This window comes from Dunckerocampus dactyliophorus, chromosome 8 (assembly GCF_027744805.1).
Source record: "Dunckerocampus dactyliophorus isolate RoL2022-P2 chromosome 8, RoL_Ddac_1.1, whole genome shotgun sequence".
NCBI lineage: Eukaryota > Metazoa > Chordata > Actinopteri > Syngnathiformes > Syngnathidae > Dunckerocampus > Dunckerocampus dactyliophorus.
The window spans coordinates 11,502,113-11,526,803 of NC_072826.1; the positions used below are offsets into that span (position 1 = coordinate 11,502,113).

The 24,691-nt window shown below is 39.7% G+C and overlaps 3 protein-coding genes and 1 long non-coding RNA gene across 7 annotated transcripts; 2 read left to right on the forward strand and 2 right to left on the reverse strand.

The window, feature by feature from the left end:
• Nucleotides 1–234: 234 nt before the first annotated feature.
• Nucleotides 235–11,230, reverse strand: LOC129186655 (uncharacterized). Of its 4 annotated transcripts, none has more exons than XM_054785127.1 (8): nt 10,828–11,230; nt 7,846–7,997; nt 6,353–6,472; nt 5,929–6,033; nt 5,811–5,844; nt 5,670–5,731; nt 4,513–4,604; nt 235–3,605 (listed from the first exon to the last, which is right to left on the reverse strand). In XM_054785127.1, exons 1-8 carry the CDS (start codon nt 10,833–10,835, stop codon nt 3,363–3,365), a joined length of 816 nt encoding a protein of 271 aa, XP_054641102.1. In that variant the 5' UTR covers nt 10,836–11,230; the 3' UTR covers nt 235–3,362. The 4 variants fall into 4 exon arrangements, with proteins under 4 accessions (XP_054641102.1, XP_054641100.1, XP_054641103.1 ...); XM_054785125.1 differs by lacking the exon at nt 10,828–11,230 and having other exon boundaries at nt 235–3,233; nt 3,325–3,605; nt 7,846–8,590; XM_054785128.1 differs by lacking the exon at nt 10,828–11,230 and adding an exon at nt 7,158–7,266 and having other exon boundaries at nt 7,846–8,590.
• Nucleotides 11,231–11,762: 532 nt separating this feature from the next.
• Nucleotides 11,763–17,615, forward strand: LOC129186654 (translocon-associated protein subunit alpha-like). The gene is made up of 9 exons (XM_054785123.1): nt 11,763–11,903; nt 13,524–13,645; nt 13,715–13,808; nt 13,884–14,011; nt 15,102–15,236; nt 15,430–15,506; nt 16,019–16,097; nt 16,733–16,826; nt 16,918–17,615. Exons 1-9 carry the CDS (start codon nt 11,834–11,836, stop codon nt 16,980–16,982), a joined length of 864 nt encoding a protein of 287 aa, XP_054641098.1. The 5' UTR covers nt 11,763–11,833; the 3' UTR covers nt 16,983–17,615.
• LOC129186659 (uncharacterized) lies at nt 14,844–18,183 on the reverse strand. The gene is made up of 3 exons (XR_008572276.1): nt 17,729–18,183; nt 15,380–15,624; nt 14,844–15,256 (listed from the first exon to the last, which is right to left on the reverse strand). It is a non-coding gene; the product is annotated as an uncharacterized LOC129186659 (long non-coding RNA).
• A 726-nt stretch (nt 18,184–18,909) lies between these two features.
• LOC129186657 (neuritin-like) lies at nt 18,910–24,581 on the forward strand. Its single transcript, XM_054785130.1, has 3 exons — nt 18,910–19,249; nt 21,198–21,351; nt 21,914–24,581. Exons 1-3 carry the CDS (start codon nt 19,198–19,200, stop codon nt 22,146–22,148), a joined length of 441 nt encoding a protein of 146 aa, XP_054641105.1. The 5' UTR covers nt 18,910–19,197; the 3' UTR covers nt 22,149–24,581.
• The last annotated feature ends 110 nt before the right edge of the window (nt 24,582–24,691 follow it).

Genomic DNA, 24,691 nt, shown 5'->3' on the forward strand with positions numbered 1-24,691 from the left:
TGAATATGCTGCACACACTGTATATGTGTTTAGTTTACACTCTCACACGAAAGCACACGTCGCTCTTCTCAACGACCAGCAAGTGCTGCTGCGGGCCCCACCCCCATTTAAAAGCGCTCACAGGTGGCCGGGTTTTGTTTGTGACATTTAAAAAAAAAAAACGACAAATAGGAGCAACAGAAAAAAGTTTGTCGTTCTAAACATGTGTTTTACTTTTCATGTTTTTTACTCACTTTATGCAAACACATCATGGCCAATTACGTACATTGAACGATTATTTCATTTTTGTCACCCATCACAAATTGATTGTAGTCCTGTGGAACTGCTGTAACATATATGAATAAGAATATACTTGAAAAGTCCAAGAGATAAAAGTGGAGGATTAAGATACTGTACTTAAGTATGTCACAAAAAAAAATTTGTGTGCAAAATTGGATTTTGCGAACACAAACGAGTGGGCAAACTGTATACTGTTTATTAATAAAATAAGTATATTAGTCGCATATATTTATGAATATGTCTCAGGTTAGACTTAAATGTATCCACGTTATGCAGAGATGTATTGGAGAGATACAACTTTTCAGAGATGGAGAAAGAAAAAAGACAAAAAAACAAGGCTTAAGTATTATTTCAACTACTAAAAGCAATAAAGCTATTAATAATACAACATTGAGAAAACGTTTAGTTTTAGTTATGGGAACTGTTGGCTATTTGGGTTCTGCCATCCCAGAGCCCAAGTCCTTTTTCTGCATGAAAACACTACTAGTGCTTCTGTATGTCTGAAACAAAACAATTACTTTTCTTCCAAGCAAAATTCAGGAGTCCAGTTTTTATTTTTACTCACAGACTTCCCCTACTGTGGTGATGTGGAATTTACTTTAAAGCAACTGTGGCGCACACAAATGAACAAATGCAAACGGGCATTTGCTGACCAATGAAATGAAGTTATTAAGTTACATAATTTATTATGCAGTATATTACACAATATCATCAGCTATCGGAAAATAAACAGGTCCAAAAAAAAATGCTGCCTTGTCAGATCCAGTATCAAATTAAGCTCATAACTGCCTCGATAACATTTGTGACCAGGTTCAACTTCCTTCTTGGCACAGAGGGCACAGCCTGTTATATTGCAGTTTTATTGCATTAATAATTTGCTTAGATGCAGCAAACATCTGATGATCTGATATCTGACTAACTTCTAGTTGAATGGGACCGATAGAGAAGCAAAAGAAGCCAATACATGTACTGTGTCTCACAAAGGTACTGCAAGTACAGCCCTCACATTTCAGCAACCATAGTATATGGTTGCTGAAAGTACATTTACATACAGTACATGTTAGAGTAGTCATTGTGTAGCTTGTGGAGCAACTGCGCTCTGAAAAAAAGTCCGTAGACAGCCATTACTTTACAGTCATCCCTCGCCACATTGCGGTTCAAATTTCGTGGCTTCACTCTTATCATGAATTTTCAATTAATATATGAATTAATATACAGGAGTGGGGGGGGCAAGTGGTTAGCATGTTGGCCACACAGTCAGGAGATCGGGAAGATCTGGGTTTGAATCTCTGTTGGGCGTCTCTGTGTGAAGTTTGCACCCGTGCGTGCGTGGGTTTTCTCCAGGTACTCCACACAGTGGTCTAGTGGTTAGCATGTTGGCCACACAGTAACAGTCTGGAGATCGGGAAGACCTGGGTTCGATTCTCCATTGGGCATTTCTGTGTGGAGTTTGCATGTTCTCCCCGTGCGTGCGTGGGTTTTCTCCGGGTACTCCGGTTTCCTCCCACATTCCAAAAACATGCATGTTAGATTAATTGGCGACTCTAAATTGTCCATAGGTGTGAATGGTTGTTTATTTATATGTGCCCTGCGATTGACTGGCAACCATTCCAGGGTGTACCCTGCCTCTCGCCCAAAGGCAGCTCGGATAGGCTCCAGCATGCCCCCTCGACCCTAGTGAGAATTAAGTGGCATAGAAAATAAATGGATGAATATTAATTAATAAATCATGCTGTTTTTTGATTAAATGCGCCAGTTATTAGTCAGAAATCCTCTTATTAAGGACATTTTACATCTTTTTTGACTAAATTAAGCATTTTCAAGCATAAAAATGGTTAAATGATAAGGCATTCAGAAGATGCATTCAATGACGTGATGCTATGTAGTATTCTACACTGGTCACTAGGTGTCATTAATGTTACTGAGGCATAAGACTTGATTGTCGGAACAACAGGCTTTTATTGCAGGTTTGAATTATCTCACAACATGCACAATAATGATAACATAATAATAATAGTAATAACTCAAGCTACTGTCGCGGGCTAATTTACTCCAAGTTAAAACTCAGCTCTGACCCCCTGACATCCCTTCCTGTCCTCCGCTTGGCACATTTATTGAAACACAAGTATGAGTCTTATTCATGTCTTAAATGGCTTATTTTCTCTGATTATGTCTACTATGTTGGGTAAAACAAATGGAAGGGTGACTACAGGGCTCTAATTATGTTACCTAATTATTTAGAAGGTCATAAACAGGTTTTTTATGCTCTATCTACAAGAATATTCCATTTATAAAAAAGGAATTCTTCTTCACGGAAATTCACTTATCACAGTCGGGTCTGGAACCAATTAACCACGATAAACGAGGGATTACAGTATTGTCTAAATACAGTAGCTGGCAACACAAAATGTCAAACTGTGTCCAAAGTGAACCCCATTGTTATCTATCACTGCCTTAATCCTGTTGGAATTCATGGAATTCACCAGAGCTGCACTGGTTGTTACAGGAATCCTCTTCCACTCCTCCATGATGACATCACTTTGCGCTCCTCCACCTTAGAGGTGGGTGGAGGTGTGGAGACATACTTGGTCACTCCACCACTTTCAGCTGAAGCTTCCTCAACAAGACAAATGTCATCTTGGAGGTAGTGACATGCAGTCATGGAAGGCAGGTGAAGCAAAGCCTTCCATGAACCGCAGGAATGATCTTGGTACTCAGTTGTGTTGCCAGTTATTTCGACAATAATGGCCGCGTGTTGGCTCACTTTCAGTGGATAGTAAATCTATACTAGTATACTAGTCCAAAGTATATCATCAAGTTGGATTTCTATAGCATTAGAAGATGTACTATAAATTTGTCCTAATTGCAACCAATTAAAAATGATGGTGAAGCGGTTATTATTGCTTTTAATATTACACTGGGATGGACTGTGGGATGGGTCAAGTAAGGCTCCACTGTAAAAAAAAAAGTTAAAACACAAACATATAATGCATTGAAAAAATGGTTAACAGTGCCATCTTGCGGTGGGAGTGTGAAATTTCAAACCTTCGGTGTCAACAACAACAAATAGCAGTGCTCCCTCTTCAGATATGGTTGGCATACGCTTCTCCGCTGTTTAACTTGTCTCCAGTATCGGTGCGTTTGGTTTGCACAGAAGCATACACATCCGACACGGCGGTAACAGAGTCGGCATTTGCCTCGTTTTCCTTCCTCAACTCCTCTGACTGAAATACGACAGAGTATTGAACCTGAGACGAGCTGCAAGCCGACTCTTTTGTCTTTGGGGCCTTTAGGCTCAGGTTGGCGTAACAGTCTGGAGTTTTGGACTGAAAAGAGAAAGCAAAAAAGTACAATGTGATGCTTGTTATGATGTTGCTGGTTAGTTAACTGTGGAATGTTAACATTGTCAATTCACTTTATATACTCTATCATAGTCACTTTTATAAAAGGTACCTATTCCTATTTACATTACTGCCTTCTTATAAATATTTTGAAATATTTCAGTCTATACTACATACAATACCTGTGAACATCACCATAAGAACAGATAATGTATATGTAGTATATTCATATAGTTGTAAATATTTTTTGTGCATTCCCATATGGCACCATTATTCATGTTATGCACTATTCTTTACTTTTTAAACCAGGGGTCACCAACGTTTTTTCTTGCAAGAGCTACTTCTACAAGTAGAAAATGAAAATGGCCACGAGCTACTCATTTTTGTAGAAATGATTTTCATACCTTATTTCAACTCAAACAGATCAAATACAGTATGCTTGTTTTACCAAAACATTCACAAAATGCTGGTATCCACAACTCACATTTTATGTTTCAGAATACTTTTCTTTCTAGTGTTCTCACATTATTAACTGAAAACCTGAATGAAAAGCAGGCCTTGCCTCATGTGGTCGTGGTCACCTCAACCTGGTGCCCGCGGGCACCACGTTGGTGACCCCTGTTTTAAAGTCTAAGTGCAATAGTTGTGCAGGTCTCTGTTGCTATACCACTGACTGTTGTATATTTAGCTTTTTATAGTTTGGTGTGCTTGCACAATGCCACTAAACAGAGAGACGCTAAATTCTGTAACACAAAATGTGTTCTGGTACTTTGCTTGCTGCTTCCTGTGGTTGTGGTTTCTTGTTACTTTGGTTGCTTTCCCTTTGTTATCCTCTGTGTCAAACTATGTGAAGGTCAGGTCAGAAATCACTGTAAAGACTTAGATGTCAAACCTGTGAGTCGTAGCTTGAGCTCAGTTGATCCATCAGAGATGAACAGCTGAGTGTCACCTTGGGAGGCTGGATTTCAGTCAATGCGGTCGTGCCTGTGAACATATAGATAATAATCCAAATAATATCAATAATAAAGCATTGAATTTATATAGCGCCTTTCAAAACGCATTATTCATTCTCTCCACTGTCACACATCTCTAGCCACAGCTGCACAGACTGAAAACACACAACAAATACGTAATAAGGGAGATGCTGTTGTTTTGAATTGGACATGTGGGTTGTGCAAAAGTCTTTGGCCATCATTAGATGTGTTGTTTTAGCAATACTTTAATGACCATATAAAACCAGAAGGTCATTCAGTAGAGTGCAGATCCCCACCAAGGTTCAATTTTTATAAAAAAAATTTAAAATAGTAATAATGATTATTAAGTATATTTGTTTTTTGTTTGTCCATGGGTTTAGTTATTTAGCTGGCAACTTCCTGTAACTTCTTGCTGTAAAAAAGCTGATTAAAACAAACTTAACAGTACAGCAAGTTACAGTATGCTTTTGTGTTCATGCCCTCCTCTGTCTGCTGGTCACGTTGTTATTTGTCCCAGCTGTCTCCCTTCCCATGTTTCCGCCAGTCAGGTCCTTGTGTCCAGTAAACCTGTCCCTTGTCCCTTCTTCCGTTTATTGATCCATTTTAATGCCTGGTACATATGTTTGGACATAATGATGATAACAAATATAGCTCATAAGAGTAAGAGTGAATAGCTATAGCATTTTACTGCCAAAAAAATATGAGCTATTTTTGTTGTCATTGTTATATTTGTCCAAACAAATGTACCTTGAGTTGTATCAGGCATCAAAATGAACAAGAAACTGAAGAAACCATGGTGGTCTAATCATGTTCTCCATGACCGTACGTCAGTAAAAGATGAGCTGCGGTCCACAAATGGCCCCAGAGATGGACTTTGGACACCCCTGCTTTATGGTTCCCCTTCTTCTGTCCAGTCTTGTCAGTTCATTCTTGCTTTGTATGTTAGTTTCTTGTTTTTGTATTTTCTTGAAAATAAAGCGTCTTTTGAGTTGTCCTGCTTGTACCTTTGCCCTTTTCTGCATTTGGATCCACCTGTAATCTGTAACAGATGCACTACGACTCAAAAGTCACTTACTGGTTTGCATGTAGCTCACGTTTCCATAGATAGGGTTTTCTTGCATCTGTTGTGGACTCTGGCTAAAAATAGCACATAAAAAAGTTGAATTCTTATTCCATTTGGTATATAAAGTTATAAAACTGTAAAAGTGTTGAATACCTTTGTCTTATTTTCGAACCACATGTTCTATTTCCTAATGAAGCAAAAAGGAAAAACATCTAACATAAGATGGACAAAACTTGTCTTGACGGGATTTCAAGCCAAATAAATTGATTACCTAAACATTTACTGAGACAGCATATAATATTACAAGTCAATGAGAGTACCAATGCTGCAAATATTCCCCAGAAAAAGGGTGGGTCACACAGATATTCCCAGGGATCTGAGGCAAGAGAGGGAAAAAAACTACATTCAATCTGAAACATCATTTCATGAGCCAAGTATTTGAACTACAAAACTACTTCTATTGTTCATTAATCATTAGAAAAATACCACTATTTTAATATGACAAGGACAGGATTAATGAATGTCAATCACCCATGCACTGCTGCAAACTACAGTCAGAACAATAAATATATTAAATGTTAAATCAATAAAAACTGAAAATTATTATCTTTGTAAATGCAGAATTTTTTTATGCAGTTCATGTATACAGTATATGCAAATGTATATATGCAGTGTATATATATTTCAAGACTTACCATCTGTTTTGTTCATGCTGATAAAGCTCTGATCACAAACACAATTCTCTTCGCTTACTTTGAGCAGTAACTGACAAGCATCTGTTGTCTTCTGAAATGTCATGCCATCCAAGAAGACTTCTGAAAAAGACTGTTACTAGTACAGGATATGTGCTTTTTGCAGAAAACCACAGGCTGAGAATAACACCATGTCAACAGGTATAGAGTGACTTTGAAGCTTCAGTAAATTAGTATCAAGGAAAATGGGTACAGGAAACTATTTCGCCAGAAATTGTGTAGAAAGTCAATTTTAGAATAAGAGAATATCATGATACACACAGTATTTTTTTGTTGTCAGTTGGATGTTAAAATACACATAATCTTTCCTTGTTTTAAAGAAAAAAACAGAGTTTTCCAAAAGGGGATTTAGCCACTTTTGACGTTTACACAGAATCTTTCGTTTTTTAAATATTCATCAGCACCCTGAAAGCAACAGCAACCTGAAGAAAGTCATGAACATGCATACAAAGATTTGAACCCAGACGCCACCTGAACTTTTAATTGTATCAGAGTTTAACAGAGGTCAGTGTTTTGCAAGTCTCAAGTCCTTAATACCAAGTCTCAAGTACACTAGGTCCCCAACTTAAGTAGGGGAAAAGGTAAAATTACCAATGATATAGGTACTACATGTACGTGTATACATATACAGTATGTGTATGTATGTAAATATGAGTTTGGATGTAGTAGTAATGTTAAACAAGGATAATGAATAAAAAAAACAATAATAAAAATGTTATAAAAATACGTAATGATAAATGTTATTTACCTTTGAAGAGGAGTGGTCGAGCATACGTAGTTGTGGTGGAGTTGGAGGAGGAGTTGAAAAAAAGGACAAATGGTCATCGTCGTTAGACTCTTCTAAAAGAGGTAGTGGTCTGTGGGTGGTGTAGAATTAAGCAGGCCTATTAACTCTTCATAAACTTTAATCACACGCTCTGTCCGGGTTGTACAATTTAGCTTTCCATTTAGCTTTATCTCCCCAGCATGTAACTCTTCCTCTGTTGGTACCATTAGCTCTAAGGCTTCCTCTGTTGGTCCCATTAGCAGTGTCACAGTGCCCTCTACTGGTCAAGCATGTACAGTAGCAGTATAAATACTGATTGAGCAACTACAAGGCAAAATAAAATAAAATATAGACCAGTCGGTTTGTGTTCGTATCCGCGAATGTTCGCTAGTCGGATGTTCGTAAGTTGGGGACCTAGTGTGTAGTGTTGCCTCATTTATCGCAGGAAATAGGTTCCCAAAAATAGCCTGCAATAAGTGAAATCTGTGAAGTAGCCAACTATATTTTTGTACTACTATAATATGTTTTAAGGCTGTAAAACCCCTCACCATACACGTTATACACTTTTCATTTTATTACATTTCTCTCTTGTTTAAACACTCAAAAGTTAAAATTTCGAATTTTGAATGATCATCTTATGAGATTGGACACAAGAAATTAAGTGACTTACGCGTATTCACTCCTCTGATCGTAGCTTGTCCTGGCACCGTTACGCTGTAGCGTTTTTGTATCGTTGTTAAAACATATTTTTCCCCGTCGTCCTCCATGAACCAAAGATTCATATACAGTATTCCAGGCGCCCTACAGCCACGTAACTTCTGCCTAGCGATCATACAACAGGAAACAGGCAGTCCTGCATGAAGGAGATTGATTGACAATGGTCTACAGCCAATCAAAATGCAGAACACAATGGGCGGGTTCTCCCTTAGCCAATCAGGACTGTTGTGGCTCTATATTTACTGAGACAAACGGGACAGTCTGAACACGTCTCACATGAGTATACAACACCCTCTACTGGTAGCAGTAGTAAAGACAATAACAGACACATGTAACAGAGCACTGATAGATTCCTCTAATACCCCACAAGGACACAGAGCACACTGCACGTTCATACGTTGTTAAAAAAACACTTGCAAAATTGCACTTAGAAAAAATCTGCAAAAGAGCGAATCTGCAAAAGGTGAACCACAATGTAACGAGGGAACACTGGCAAGTCTAAGTCAGGTCTCAAGACAAGACAAGTCGAGTCAGATCTGAAGTCTGAAATGTTGAAGTCCTTACAAGTCATAAGCATCGTTTAGTGTCTTCCAAGTAAAAATGCCATTTTAACATTGTAACTGTCTATTAAATTTGACAAATACAGTGAATGAATTTAGAACTGTTTTATTTTTTTACTGACTATACTTAGTCACAGGAAAGGAGTGTTGACATAGCATCCAGGATTTATGTAATCCACACATTTGTTGCTTTATTAACAGATGTGTTTTTATTTTATTTTTTATTTTTAAGGAATCCATGGTGATAAACAAAAGAAAATGCGTTTTATAGCAACAGTGAAAAAGGCAGTTAATTAAAAAACAAAGAGTTAAAAGAATTCTAGTGGCAGTTGAAAGTGACACAAGGTAACCATCTTAAAGGGGACTATTATGCTTTTCCTATTTTCTGACCTATAAATGTTGAATTCTTATGTTAAATGATGCCAATGCGTCAGATAATGAGGTTTGCGCATTTGGAAGTGAGACCGGAAAGCAGCTTTGGATGGATGGCTCTGTGCGCTGCGTTTTACAGAGTATTTTTAACACCGAGTTCAATTGACATCAATGCAACCCGGACTTCCTTATAGGGCATGCTCAGTAAACACTGTAGGCCTGCCCTTCCCCTGCTCTGCTGTGCTCTGTTCTGTTCACCATGTCAGCACGTACGGCTCCCAGGAAATGTTTGTTCGGGTGTGCCTAAAGATCTGTCAATGGCATTTCACACGGGACTGTTCTGTGAACATGGGCCAATATGCAGCTGGAGTGTCCGCCAAACTGTTGCTGAAGTGTGACGCTTTTCCAATGTTACTTGGTCGTGTTGAAGAGTCAGAACAGCAAGCTGTTAGCAACAATTTACCAGTGTCCTGACTGTGTTTATTTTGTGTAAGTAATCGGACAAAAGGGGTTTGGAAGCTGTCCGGAAATCCTCTGGAGCGCTCGGGAGTACGACTAATTAGGGCGGAGTGGTGTCGCCGGGAGGTGCACCTGGAGTGCACCTGTGTAAATTACACAGACCATTTGGGCGGGAGACAGGAAACAGTGCAGTAAGAGGTGCAGAATCTGGAAGACCTAGAAAGCTTTCTGTGCGGGTTATCGTGTGTAGTTGCTCTATAGGAGTCCAGAACTCAATACAATGCCGCAATTTACAATTACAATACAATTTCAATGCCGCTTCTCCTCATTAGGGTCGCGGGGGCATGCTGGAGCCTATCCCAGCTGACTTCAGGAGACAGGTGAGGTACACCCTGGACTGGTCGCCAGCCAATCGCAGGGCACATATAGACAGACAACCATTCACACTCACATTCATACCTATGGACAATTTAGAGTTGCCAATTAACCTAACATGCATGTTTTTGGAATGTGGGAGGAAACCGGAGTCCCTGGAGAAAACCCACGCACGCACGGGGAGAACATGCAAACTCCACACAGAAATGCCCAACGGAGAATCGAACCCAGGTCTTCCCAATCTCCAGACTGTTACTATGTGGCCAACATGCTAACCATTAGACCACAGTGCGGCCTCGAACTCAATACAAAGGCCCAAAAATTAGTATAACAGGTGTTATTAAGTATTAAGGTGTTTAATTCTGTATACAAATGTATGAATGTGTATGGCTCAAAATGTGTCTCTTAATGTATTATTTCTTCTGTACGCTTGTGCTTTAGCTCTTATGTTGGTCACTGGACGACGGATGTTCAATAAAAGCCCTTATAATGGTAAGTACTCTGCATATAATATCTGTACATCCTAAATACAAATACTACTACTACAATTACTACTAACTTAGAATTTGGTGACATCCAAGGGCAGCATACTTCAGGCAGTCTTTGAAGACTGGATGTATGAGAGATTTTTTTGGTCAGTCCACAACAGAAATGGTTGGTCAGTCTTCTTCAATTGGTGGTGCCACACTTTCAGGGCCAATTTGACCACCAGCAGCTTTTTATCACCCACTTGTAATTCCTCTCTGCTGAGGAGAGGCACGTGGAATAAAATCACATGGGTGCTGCTTTTAAGCTTCAGCCCATTGGGATAACACTGGTCCTATGTCCACCTTGACGAAGTACTGCCTGCAAAGGTCAAGTTGGATCAGAATTGGGGTGGTGGTAAACAGCTGCTTTAGCTACTGGACTGCTTTTTGTGCATAGTGGTTCCAACTGAAATTGATCTTGGGCGATGCTAATGCAAAAGGGGGCCATTCAACTGAAATTTCACATAAATCTACAATGAAAGCAAACCCAAGAAAACCCTGCAGCTCCTTCCTAGTCCAAGGTGTCTGCCACTACCTTTGTTTCTTCAGAGTCCACCTCAATGTAACATTTTACTAGAATGACATGTTTCTGCTTTGAGGCCATTCACAAAGCCAGTTGTCTATGCAGATGCTCATAGTTACCAGGGCATTGGGGTTGTTGGCAGGTTCCTCTCTGGCCGCTAAGTCATCCTTGAGGGTCACGGTTTGACCGTTGATGAATACAGGATGGACAGCATCCTCTGCTGCTAATGTCCAGCTTTGGTAAAATTCTAGCAGGCGGTTTTCAACTAGACCTAAACAGTCAGGATGATAGAATACTATTTTCATCTTTGAGGAAAACTTAAAAACGCAAAAGTGATGGGCCTATCATGGATCAAATCAAAGCCTGTACCCATGTCAACACTTGTTCCCATAACAAGCCCATAATGTAATTGATGTTGTTTCACTTATGAAAAAATGTATTGGGTCTCTGTTGAAACACAAGTTCACATGGCACAAAAATCCTCTGTATTTATTGATCTCATCCTCAAAGGGCACTGGATTGGTGGCATAAAATGGGTGGGCTAGAGTGGCTGTTAATCTGGGGACGTGCTGCCATGTGCCAGCACTAAAAAGGTGGTTAACTCAAAACACCCCCTAGTTAATTCAGTGATTTCAGACTTTGAAGGATTTCTGGATGATGTCCCAGACGTGAGAACCTAACACTTCCTGCACCTTGTGCCCGCAGGCACGGAGTTGGTGGCCACTGCGTTACAGGAATCAGAGACAGTGCCGATGATTCTACATCAGTGCGCATCCTTTGATTCCACTTCATGGTGATCTGCAATAAAGGAATTAAAGACAGGCAAGGGGAGGAGCGATCCTGACAAATACTTTTGAGCCCTTGAAATACCTAATTACGCTTCAATCACATTCTGATTGTTTAATTCCCAATCAGTTTGGTTAGTGGTGTAAGAAGGCAAAATGTTAAAAACTGTTCAAATACCGCAGAGGAGTACCGTACACTACATTGTCTGGCTCCTCTCTCATTGGCTGTGTCGCCAAAGGAGGCGGATCTAGCCTCTCTTAAACCCGCCCCCTACTCTACTGCTTCCCTCTTCTCTGCAGAACGCTGATGTGTGACTAACTTCAGTCTCCAACTGCAAAAATGTTCAATTTCGGATCAAAACTGCTGCTGCTGCTCCTCCTGGCTTTCCCGTGCGGACTGATATCTATCAGTAAGTTATTTTTGATACAGTGTGTGACGCGAGTCGTTGTTTTTACTGTTTTAAAAGCAAACTAGAATGCCAAACTTATTGACGTGGCATATTTTACATGGGGAGTAGACGCAGCATGACTTTTCGGTCGCTTTTCTTTTTCCAGCTTGAAGTTGTAAACCCCGCGGACATTGGTCATCTACAGTTGTCTGTTACATTTGCTCGCATTTATAAAGCCTGAATTGAATGAATTAAAGTAATACCCATCTGACATCTGCTTGCGTTAAATATGACGGTTTATCACAAACTTGCCGTGCAAAGCTAAATGTGTTTTCCAGAAACGTATGTTTTATATTCGTCTGTTTAGCCTTGAAGTGTGGATGCAGCAACACAATATTCGGCTCACGCCTGCTGGGACACGTCACCATAGATAAACTTGTATTCTGACGTCAGAAGTCCGCTGCTTTTCAGTAATAAATAACTATCTAATAACTTATAATGGTAATGGAAATGGTTTAATTCATTTCGAACATGCATACAGTTTAAATAGAAGTGCTTCACGTTAAAATTCGCAATTCCACATGTCTGAAAAGGATTCCTGTATTCAACATGCACTACTTACGTTATTCTCCCATGCATATGTAAAATAACTTGTGAAAAGGTATTTCTGAATTGGATTGCATGTTTTAATAAATTTCAAATCAGTGTTTTAGCCTTTAATAGAAATTATGCATTTGAGGATTGTATGCATACATTTGCAATTTTATTAGCACAAAACGTAGTTACGTGCAGTGACATACAATAAGAAAAATGGTCTCTATAAAGTTAATAATGCACAGTTATTACCAATGAGAGAGGTATTTAACAGTATGCTGAAATGCTTTAATTGTTAAGGTAGAATGGTTGCCAGTGGATGTAATGCTGTGGTCTATGAGTGTATACTTACCATTATTCAATGGCTATTACATTTTTCAACAATTTTAAATAAGTCTCAGAAGTGTTGGTCAGTGAGCTGTCCAAAATCTAGCCTTGATTCTCCCAATTTAAAAATGGTTTTAATAAGCTCTGCTATGTGAGCTACAGTGCTAACACGAGTCACATTTTAACAGCAACATCATGCAAGCCTATTTGCTGAAGGAAAAACAAAATGATCAAATGTACATCTCTCACGTCTGGAGCCGACTGACGACTAGTTTGCAGAGCTCCACGCTTTATATTAAGATGTGTAGCGAAGCCCGCTTTTTTCTTTTTTTTTTTCAAAGCTGTCCTCCAAGAAGTGGAGGGCATATAAACGGGGCGGACTGATCTAGCTGGGGACGAAGCAGTACCACGTACACGAGGAAGAAGGTTTTTCCTTAATAAAAACCCGGACCTTCAAAAGCATGACAGATTTTCCTCATGTTTGTTGGTCATAAACAGCCTGTAGGGGCACATACTGATATCACATCATGAAAGAGTCATTTTTGTGTATGGAACCTTTAAAAGATCAAATCAAAATGAGAAGTGAATATACCGTAGAGAATGCCTTTTAGCAACCTGAACTTGATGATTGTGGACGATATGATGGAGCTGCAGCCAGAGTCCTACAACAAAACATGTCACAGCTTTTGGTCTTCTCTAATAAATCTTACTGTTCTGCAGGCCTGGTGTCGGCTGAATCCGACTCGGATGAGTATATTGACGCAGATGCTTCCGTCGATGAGGATGAGGACGATGATGATGACGAAGACGAGGCACTCGTGGAAGATCAGATTCACAGCTCGGTATGTAAGAAAAAGAAATTCAAGCATTGTGGTTTAGTATGTTCAATGTCACGTTGCGTTCAATGTCAGGAAGGAGACGATGAAGATGATGCAGAAAGTGATGAGAAACTGTTAACATCTCATCCGGATGCCGACACAACCATCATCTTCACCACAGGAGAAGGTAGGTCTGACTTTTGATAGAGAAACTCTGACCTTATGTTCCTCATGGACTCTGATATTCTTCTCTTTCTTCTAGAGTTTCTGGCCGATGAAATTGTGAGATTCCTGGTGGGTTTCACCAACAAGGGCAGTCAGGATTTCAACGTTCAGTCCTTGGAGGCTTCCTTCCGTTACCCCCAGGACTTCCAGTTCTACATTCAGAATGTAAGTTCATTTAGAAAGGGAACCGCCATCAAACATCACAGTAACTTTTCATTGTTTATGTCTTCCTATGAATCACATTGGGCACATTTAAACCATTAGGTACATATGCACAAATGAAAAAGATCCAATACAAGGGTTGTATGCAAAAATGCATAAAAAGACGATGGTCAGTTTTTAGATTTTAAATGGCATGTTGGCAGATTTATCATATGGTATTGTAGTGAGCAAGTTTACAGTACTCTAGACCGGCAATGTATCATACTAAAAAATGTTTTTAATTATTTGAAAATAAGATACAAAATGTACGAAATGTGTGATCTTTAGGAATGGGCATTTAACTCAATTTCCTTGATCAACTATAAGGAAATGTAATTGTTGTTTTTAAAATATTATTATTATTAATGGGGGGGAGAATCTCTCAATGTTCTCAACCCCTCTTTCTCCACCAGTGTTGTACATAGCAGAATACTGCTGCCTGGAGGAGAACCTTAGCTGACATCATGTTGTTCTTCTTTAGATCAGCATTGCAAAGATGGCAACAATGTCGTCAATGCCGTTTAGGAAAGTTCGTAGTTTGTTTTGATTTTATTCTGGAAAGATGAAACCAGCTTCTCCCCGCACACAACAAAGAGTGGTTTGGCTCGTTAGCATGGAAGCGACGAGCAACGTGATCAACATTGACCCAGATGTGATGTCGGAAAATTATTTTTCAAATAAAATAAACACCCTTATTTCCAAAATGGATGTGCTTTTGACATTACATTCGATTTATATATTTACAAAACGATTAAAAAAAACCTTGAGTTTCTGCTTCCGAATGTTTCCCATGTGGTTGGGGACCCCTGCTTTAGACCACAAACTAGCACAGACGGAACAGCGCCTATGCTGGCTGCAGTCAAGTAGTGCACCCCCATTTTCCTTAGTAACTTATACTTGTATGATCAATTACACAAAAAACAGGATTTTTAAAGATGAAATATTATGCCCATCCCAATTCTCATGTGACAACTTACACAAGCTTGTTTTTCTGCTTGACAAAAAATGACCATATTTTTCCTGAAATACTCTCCTTTGAATAACGTTTGTGTAGTTCACAGCTTTGCCTCTGAACACTCTGGTTCATCCCGCCGCTCAAGCCTCCTTCGAGTACTCTTTCATCCCAGCGCAGCCCATGGCTGGTCGTCCATTTGGTCTTGTCATCCTCCTCAACTATCTTGACGCTGAGGTTAGAAAGCACCCATAACACTAAAAATGATTAAACACCACTATTAGAAACATGTATTACCTTGTAAGCCTTTGCAGGTCTATTTGTCTGTCAATTTATTTATGTTGTATTAACGTATTATTAACTAACGATTCACTGATTACCATTTCCTGATATTCCTAACACCTTTTATGGGTTTGGCACCATCCTTCAGGGCAACATGTTTCAGACTGCCATTTACAACCAGACTGTCACCATCACTGAGAGAGAAGGAGGACTGGATGGTGAAACGTAAGGCGTTCTTTTTTTGTCCTACTCTCTGTAGCTGTCATGCAAAGTACTCACAAATATTTCCCACCTTATGCCCACGGAGCCATCTCTCTTTTCCCCAAACTGTTGTAGCACAAAACTGTAAAAAGAGACATGAAATCGTTGACATTGGACTTTTGGTGCATAAAAATCCACATAAACCCTGTCTCATTTTTTTTACACTCTTCTCAAATCAGGAGCTGCTATCCATACTCTGTTCTAATGAAAACGTACTTGGATTCTTTAGCTAGAGTAATGCAGTATAATTGCTTTGCATGTTTTTGGTCTTGTTCTTATACAATTGTTTGGTAAATTTATTGAGGTGCATTTTTCAATCAGTGATATAAATCAGTGGCTAGAGATAAATTGAATTATGTAACTATTACCAAATTGCCTGGAATGGAGATATTTTAAGTGTTTCCATTGAAGTATTGAGAAATAAAATATCAACAGACTTAGGGGAACGTAATGTTGTTGTTGTATGTTATTTTCAGAGTGTTTATGTACATCTTCCTCACTGGACTGGTGTTGCTGATGCTCTTTGGAATGTACCAGGTGCTGGAGACAAGGACGGTAGGTGTTGTAAATTAATCACCATATACAGTGGCACATTCTAACATTCACAACTGCCGTACAAGTGTAAAAAGACGTTAGCCATAAGAACATAAAAACAGCTTAAATGGCCGAGTCGAAGGCTTAATGCAAAGTTGAGTCACAATGCAGTTGTACGTATTTCACTGTTCAACATTGTCACATTGTACAGTCGTCCCTCGCCACATCACGATTTTAATTTTGCGGCTTTACCCTACCTTTACCCTATAGCATTAAACACTGTAAGCCATCAATGTTTAAATTAATTGTGAATGTAGTATTCTACATTGGTCACTAGTTGTCAGTAATTGTTTGGTGAGACAAGCACCAGACTTGGATCATCGGAGCAACAGGCTTTTATTGCAGGTTTAAGTTATCCCACAAAAGGCACAATAATAACAGTATCATCATCATAATCATGATAATAACGTGGGCTACTGTACGGCCGTAACCCAGGACAAGTACCACCACTGCCTTTGCCACAAATGCTACAGACAGAGGTTTGAGCTGCTTGCTAACCACACTGCTGCTCTGCTCCATCTAGATTTTTTAAAGGGCAGTGTAGTGTTTACACTGAATTTGAGCGAAGGCTGTAATTGCAAACCATTGTTTTTCAGAAAAAGCGACTCCCAATAAAGATAGAGAAAGGCACTGGTGGAATGAGCGACGTGGACATCAGCTGGATTCCTCAGGAGACTCTCAATGCCATGAGTAGGATCCCTTTTATTTATTATTTATGTGTAAGAAATGTATCTTGCCAGTCAGCAGTGACATTAACAAATGTGTACATTGTGACTTACAGACAAAGCTTCCCCCAAAACCTCTCCACGGAAACGAACCAAGCGGGCAGCTGGAGTGGATCAATAAAAGCTGCTTGTTTCCCTTCAATCAACATGACGTCCATGAGGATTTTAAAACTCATTTCCTTGCACATGTCTCTTGTGTGATGGATCACTATATTTGGACTTCCAATTTGTGCCTCTCTTCTCTTGGAGTTGCCGCATTGACACTAAGAGCACTGAATTGTTCATTTTAATGCTTTTTTTTTTTTTTAAATCAGTATGAGTGTTTGTGAAGTTTAACCCCAGAGAGTGAAAAGGAAATGTGTAGCTCAGTGGATCTTCACACAAGAATGCTGTAAAGCCATCTTAATTGTCTTAGGAATGGATTTTTTTTAACAAATAACACAATGGATCCTCACCATGTGCCATTTCGCAGAACCCCACAAAGCCCTTGTGTTTACAAATTTGATTACTTAAAATACACTGTCGTGATATGTCGGCAATATTAAAATACACTGTCGTGATATGTCGGCAATATAGTGGGGTGATGGCAGCTACAATTAAAAAGGTTTCTGCAGGTTGATATACGCTGATATTCATCTTCCTATAACAGTATTGGAGGTCTGCAAGCTATTTCATGGGGAATACATGCTGCAAGCATATGGTTTGCAAATACCTGTGATAAAATACATTTTTGAAAATAATAAAAATGTGACACCCATTTAAAAACCTTTCAGTATCTTACATCATGTTTTGCATTTTAACATTCTTAACTGTCATACTGTACGTATATAGGAGCTGATAATATTTGTGGTATAAAAATGTACTCACCGATGGGCCGCATGGTGGACGAGTGCTTAGCATGTTGTCCTCACACTCAGATCAAGGGTTCAAACCTCTGGGCATCTGTGGAATTTGCACATTTTCTGTGGCCTCCTCCTACATCCTTTAATTCATTCATTTTCCATGCCGCTTGTCCTCACCAGGGTCCCGGGGGGTATGCACGCACAGGCAGAACATGCAAACTCCACACAAAGATGCATAAAAATGGCTAAATGAACTAAAATACAAATATAAGGCATTCAAAAACATCGATGAAATGAAGTATTCTACGCTGTTAACTAGACATGTTGCTGTAATGTAATGACTTGATCCCCGGGACAACCGTCTTATTGCAGGTTTGAATGATCTAAAGACAGGTTCAAAAATGATAACGCAATCATAAATAATATGAGCTACTGTTTTGGCCGTAATCCAGCTAAAACTTAACTCGTCTACACATCCGGAACACAGTCTTATTTATGTCTTGAATGGCTTATGTACTTTTAGTATGTCTACTATATTGGGTAATACGTGTGTCAATATAGGGGTGTTATTTCATGTCTATATTGAGGGATAATGTTAAAAACAGGTAAGTCGTAAACAGGTTTGACTAAAAAATGTTTTGATTTATAAATAAGAAATCCTACGTGGTGGAAATTCACTTATCATGGTATGGAACCAAATAACTGATAAACGAGGGATTGCTGTAACAATACAATGGACATGTGGGCTATTTTTACTTTAGATGGAAATAATGTCTTAGTATCTACATGGGTTGTTTTTAGCCTATTTAAGACATTTTAAATATCAAAATGGCCCCCAAATCTGATTTTTCAGCATGGGGCCAAAGTGGAAACATTTTGGACAGCCCTGGTTTAAATGTGCAGCCGATAATCTTCCCATGGAGGGGTCTAACCACTCTTTAATGGTGGTGGTGCTAACTGGGTGGAGGTTTTAACAAAAAAAAGCTGCGATAAAACGCACAATAACAATATGACAACAAATCCTGACCTTTTTTTGTGGCCTATTTTGAGCACCATCTTTGCAGTGGTAGCAGGCTTCTGATCTATTATTCACTCATCCTTCATGGAGGTATGCAGATAAGAAGACTGATTGTGTCATATCTTTGATAAATTAAGGTTGCCGGATGGAGCATCTTTCTGAATGGGGAGGGAGGTATGTTGGAAACTGTCCGGTGCTGAGAAGGGGGGCGATTAGATCAGCGATCACCGTAAGGGGGAGACACCGTCAGCTCGGCTAGAACAGGGAAGGGCTTTGTATACACACACACACACACACACACACACCGACTGTTTGTTTTTCACGGCTTTAATACTGATAACTTGTATTTAATATGGGCAGCTAATTGTCTCTGCGCCTCTTTTAATCCAATTAATGATTGCCTTTCGTCTACTCCGACTCATAATCGCCGCTTCGGCTGCTTCCAGCGTCCTCCGCTCGGCGTGAAATGGGATGACATGGGATTGTTCATGTCGACCAAGATCTGGAGGATCCTCGGCTTTGCCTTAGGTAAGACGTCTCCAGCTATAAGCCTTTATTATAATACTGAAGTGTGGCATCCGTGTTGACGCCAGATAGGGATGTTACATGAGACTTGTGGTCAACGTGAGTGCACGCAGAGAGCTACAACGTGTCATCATTGTTAGCGCAAGTTTGACCAAATGAACATTATTCGTTACATTGTGTGGGATGGCCCTTTTATAAAAAACGCTGTTGTTAAACTTTGAGGTGTTTCTTTTAAATTGCTAGCAGATTTTTTTAAAGAGGTACAAGACAGATGCAAGCATGATCACTAATCAGAAATTAGCATTTTTGTCGATGTATGTAAAGTATATTATCACAAGTGTCACGATCGACCATTCAGTTACATGAAGCAGCCCACCTTTTTCAAGTGCTATGGAGGCCCTGAATATGTTTTGTTTTTGTCAGTTTTTTTTCATCACCAAGCCATTTTGGCAGTGCTGATTGTAGATGCTAAAGATATTTACATTAATATTTTAAGGTGGGCTACTGGTGTTCAATGTATATATTTGTCCACAAGGTGGCACTACTTTTTCCAAATCAAACCATTCAGCAAAATGTCTAATCTTTTATTGTGTGCTTGTATTTTACTGTTTTAAAATAAAGAAAAACAGTTGAGTTACCTTTAAAGGGTTCAAATCCACAAAATCAAATATTTTACACACTTCCTCATGCTATTGAATGAGAAAATGTGTGCAAACTTTTCACTGGAAGTTATACAGTATATTGGGTTAAGGTAGTGTTAAAAGACTGACTCATTTAAAGTGGAAAAAAATATTAAAATATAATATTTTTACAGCAGATTTTGGGAAGCTGATATTTTTGTGGCTGGGACCTCAAGTGTGAGTTTTTGCTTTAAAGGGATAACTCGGATTTTTTGGCATGAGGTTGTATGACATCCCCATCAGCAGTGGACTATTTCAACCGTGAATTACCCTCCCCATTTGGTCCCGCAAGTCCAGTTCTGGTTGGATTTCATACAAATGCATCTTCAAAAAAAAATGAGACTTCACAAATCGCTCTGCGTTATTTTTGTCTCCTGCTGTGTCCCTGTGCACTGTCGCCTCTCTATTCGTGTGTATGTGATGAAGACGCTCGCATCTTCTTCTGCTGTGAAATACTCGTAAACAAGACGGCCGCGGCTCTCCGTCGCCGACGAAGATGTGAGCACATACACACGAATAGATAGGTGACAGTGCACAGGGACACAGCAGGAGTTGTTGGTTGTTTGTCTATATGTGGCCTGCGATTGGCTGCGTGTGCCTGGGTTTTACCGCCTGTCGCCCAAAGTCATCTGGGATCGGCTCCAGCATGCCCCCGCGACCCTAATGAGGAGAAGCAGCATAGAAAATGGATGGATATTTGTACAGCACTTTTTATTACCTCTTATTACATTTAAAAGACTCTTAAGGGTTAAAAACAGTGACACCTCAAAAGTTGGGATTTCTTTTCCCATAGGAAACAATGGGAATAGAAAAGGTCTCTTCCAAGGACAAGTTGTCACCATCACAAACCTTTTTTTTTTTAAAAGCCTTTAGTAACTCAAACTCCTTAGTTGCATTTTAACATTCATTGACTCTGATACAACACAAAGGTTACGGTAACAAGAAAGAAATAGAAAAAAAAATGTACTCACCCGTATGTTATGTTCAATTTCTGATTCCATTGTCGCACTTGACCTCCGTCACGGTTCCCCCTCTGTGTGGACATCACACAATGAACACACAAAAAAACCCAAAGCAAAGCAAAACACACATGGAGAGTAAATTGTTAATCGATGCTCACTGAAGTAACGTCTCGCATGACGTCATGCATGGTGGTTTTTGTGCAACTTCAGAGGCATATTTTACTGAAGCATCCCACTGTGTATGTTCACTGCTTGGCTACCTACAGCCATTGATCAGGCTCTCTTTGGTCACTTGCATGTTGTTTTCAGTGTTCCTGTCCATCACCGTGCTGGCAGATTCTGCAGATGTAAAGTGTGAGAACGTCTATAAGGACTTCTCTGACTGTGTCCTGGAGCTGGGGGAGAGCATGGACAACTATCAGGAGAATGTCACCAGCGAGAGGGGAGTAGCGGCTGTGTGCAGGTGACACAATCTAATGATAAATCTAATACGACTCTTGTATTGCATCTTATTAGATTGTGCAGTTGGCTGCAGAGTGTATACGTTTCCATGATCTTTGATTCATGACAGCAGAATCACACAGACAGACATATCTAGGGAAAGCTGTGCATCTCGTGACAGAGGCTATCATCCGCGAGGAAGGAGACAGAAATGAATGGTGTTGAAAGCCACTGAGCCACTATTCTAAATAATTTATGACTTTGCCGCAGCAGTAATGAAATTCCGGAGACTGTTTAGTCATTGTTATTGCACTCCGCCACCCCGGCATAGACACAGATTTACACATGAGCCTTCTGTTGAATAATTGCCACTTGCAGTATCATTTGTGATATTGTTTCTTTCTTGGATGTGGTTGCCATGGTAGTTAAAGCTCAGTCTGACTTACTGCGAGACACTGTATCCATCGCAGCGGTGCATTATTGGCAAGACAGCAAAGCTACATAACAGCCAGGAAGGGAGAAATTCTGGAAAGAAACGGCAGACGACTGGCAGCCATGATCTGATGATCCTTTGTTTGCCGCAGCCACTGGGAAGCTTTCCACACGTGTGCCCTGACAGCGTTGTCCGACTGCCAGCAAGAAGTCAGCTCCATCTGGGAGACGCTGAGGCAGGACTCCCAGAAGATGCGCTTTCAGGGGAGCTTGTTCGACCTGTGCAGCCCCAGCTCGTCTCCTAGCATGAGTTCACCTGTGGCGGCGTTGACCTTGCCCCTCACAGCCATGTTGCTCACAACCGGGCCCAGATGGTCCTTCATGTAGGGGGACGCTGAAGGGAGGTGGAAGTAGATAGGAAGGATGACACCGGGGATTCAGTCTTCCCAAGCACAAGCTAAAGCCAAGGAGTATTTTAATAACTCAATCTCATAAGCCAGACACTACATACTATTAATGTGATTTTAAAAGCAGTGTTTAACACACCCATGTATCACATGTTGCGTAGTTTTATCAAGACAGTCAAAAGATTCAGCAATTAGCTATAGCATCCTCTGGTTTAGTATGCTTTATATAACGCTGCCGCTAACAGCTAGTTAGCTTACCTTTGCATGTATGGTTCCTTCAACCTGTTTTTACACTTGAACTGTATTAAAGTGACGAGAACTAAAATGATCAAATATAAGCCACGATAACATGAAGCGAGGAGAAGCTAATTGGATTCTGTACCTTAACTTACTATGTGGCTAAGCTAGGCTAACTATCCAACGTCAGGAAATCAGTCACATTTTAAAGTAACAATTTAAACAAATATGCTAAGAGCAAATGTTTTAATCAGTGTCAGAATTTGGTTTAATTTGGATGTATCCAGAGTCAATGAAAACATTTTTATAAAGTATTAGGATTACCTTATTGGATTTTGGCTCGCTCTTTAAGATGATGAATGCTATCATGCAGTATAGTTTAACTTGTTCAGTGAAAGATTTATTCTGACAGTTACCACAAAAGTAAAAAAGGTTGAAATAATAAGTGGACATTGTAAAATACGACAATCAAACTGTTCCTTTACCCTTTTTTTCCACAACACGCATTGTGGTTGCTGTTTGATTGCTGCTTGCTCAGACACGAAAAAGTGTGTCTGTGCTTTTGTGCATGTTGATGATTTTTAAAGTTTTCTAATTTGCTATCCAGCTGTTTACAAGGCCAATAAGTCAAACATCCAAGTGGAAGTGATAGCTGATGTTTTTGTAGTACAAGGGCATTTTTTTTGTGTAAAAATAAAATTTTATATCAAGAGTACTTTAAACAAAGCTCAAGAAAGAGATTACAAGATGTAAATTAGGACCAAAACAATACAAATTCCAAGTGTAGCTTTTTCATTCAAATATTTGCATTTCTAGACCCCGAGTTTGAACAGTACTAAATAGTCCCATAGACTTACTGGTAATGAGCAGCAGCACTATCTATTTTTAGTATCAACATGCTGTCCATGCCAACAGTTCTAGCAAATGCTATCATCTCTTTCTCTTTCCATATAAATGCATGACGATTTTTGTGATTGTGCTGCAGATCGAGGATTCTGTTGATTTTCCCTGACTTGTGCATGGAGATATAAGACTTAATACCCTTTCTCACATTCATCAGCCACCCTCTCCTCTATCGGCATGTTTGCTCGGGTTGTTTCTTTATTGTTAAGCAGGTGCTGGCATGATGTCATCCATTGTGTGTCTGCAGTGGTGAGAAATCCAATTGTCTTCAAAGCATGAGCAATACGGTCATATTTTCAGAAAGGACTCCCTGTGTATTTGAAGAGCGCATGAAAACTCTATTAGATAGGGGAATACAACTCTGAATGTAAAAACAATATGTTTTTTTTGTTTGCTAATAGAAAAAGCACACTATTTAAGAGACTGTATAAATAACAAGCAATATATAGCAAAGTAATGTGTTTGTAATAAAGCACCAGCACTGTAAAACATGCAGCTCTGGTCTGTCATTGCCTTTCAGAGTAATAATGGAAAGCTAGGATCTACGAGTGGTGGAAGAGCAGAGGATTTAATCAATGAACGGGAAATGGGTCAGAGAGAGTGGTAACTTTTCTATATGACTCATTTACAACGGAGTTTCTGTTTTCAGCCTCCCCTCCAGCAAAGTGTTGGTAATGAGGACCATAACAAGCAGGTTTCCATCCGTCAGTGTGCTCCCATCTGCTTGTTTCCACCTGGACACTTTCAATGTAGTGGGAGAAAATGAAGGATCATGGCCCGAGGTGGAAGCCCTTCATAGGACTGACAGCACTGAAGACCTTAGAGACCAATTATCTTTCGCCATTTCCTGACTAACATCGCTCTCCTTTCAGTCTGTGTGTACTACGTACTGTTTGATTACATTTTTTACCTCAAGAATAGGTCCATCTCTCAGATTCTTTGTATTAAAATAACATATTATAATTATAAATGGAATATTTTCATGGTTAGAGCATAGAAAACCTTTTTACACCCGATATAGTAGGTATAATCAGAGAAAACAAGCCGTTTTAAGACACAAATAAAACTTGTGCTCGTGTGTGTTGCAATAAATGTGTTCAGGATATGTGGAGGACAGCATGTGACGTCAGGGGTTAAAAGATGTTTTAGATTGGCATGGGTTACGGCCGCAACGGTATGCTGTGTTATTATTATTATGATTATGATGTTATTATTGTGTCTGTTGTGGGATAGAAACCTGCAATAAAAGCCTGTTGTTCCAGCGATCATGTCTGGCGCTTGTACTGTATGTTTCACTCAACATTACAGTAACATTACTGACATCGAGAGGAGCCAGTTGAGGTGGCTCAGGCATCTAGTCCGGATGCCTCCTGGAGGCCTCCC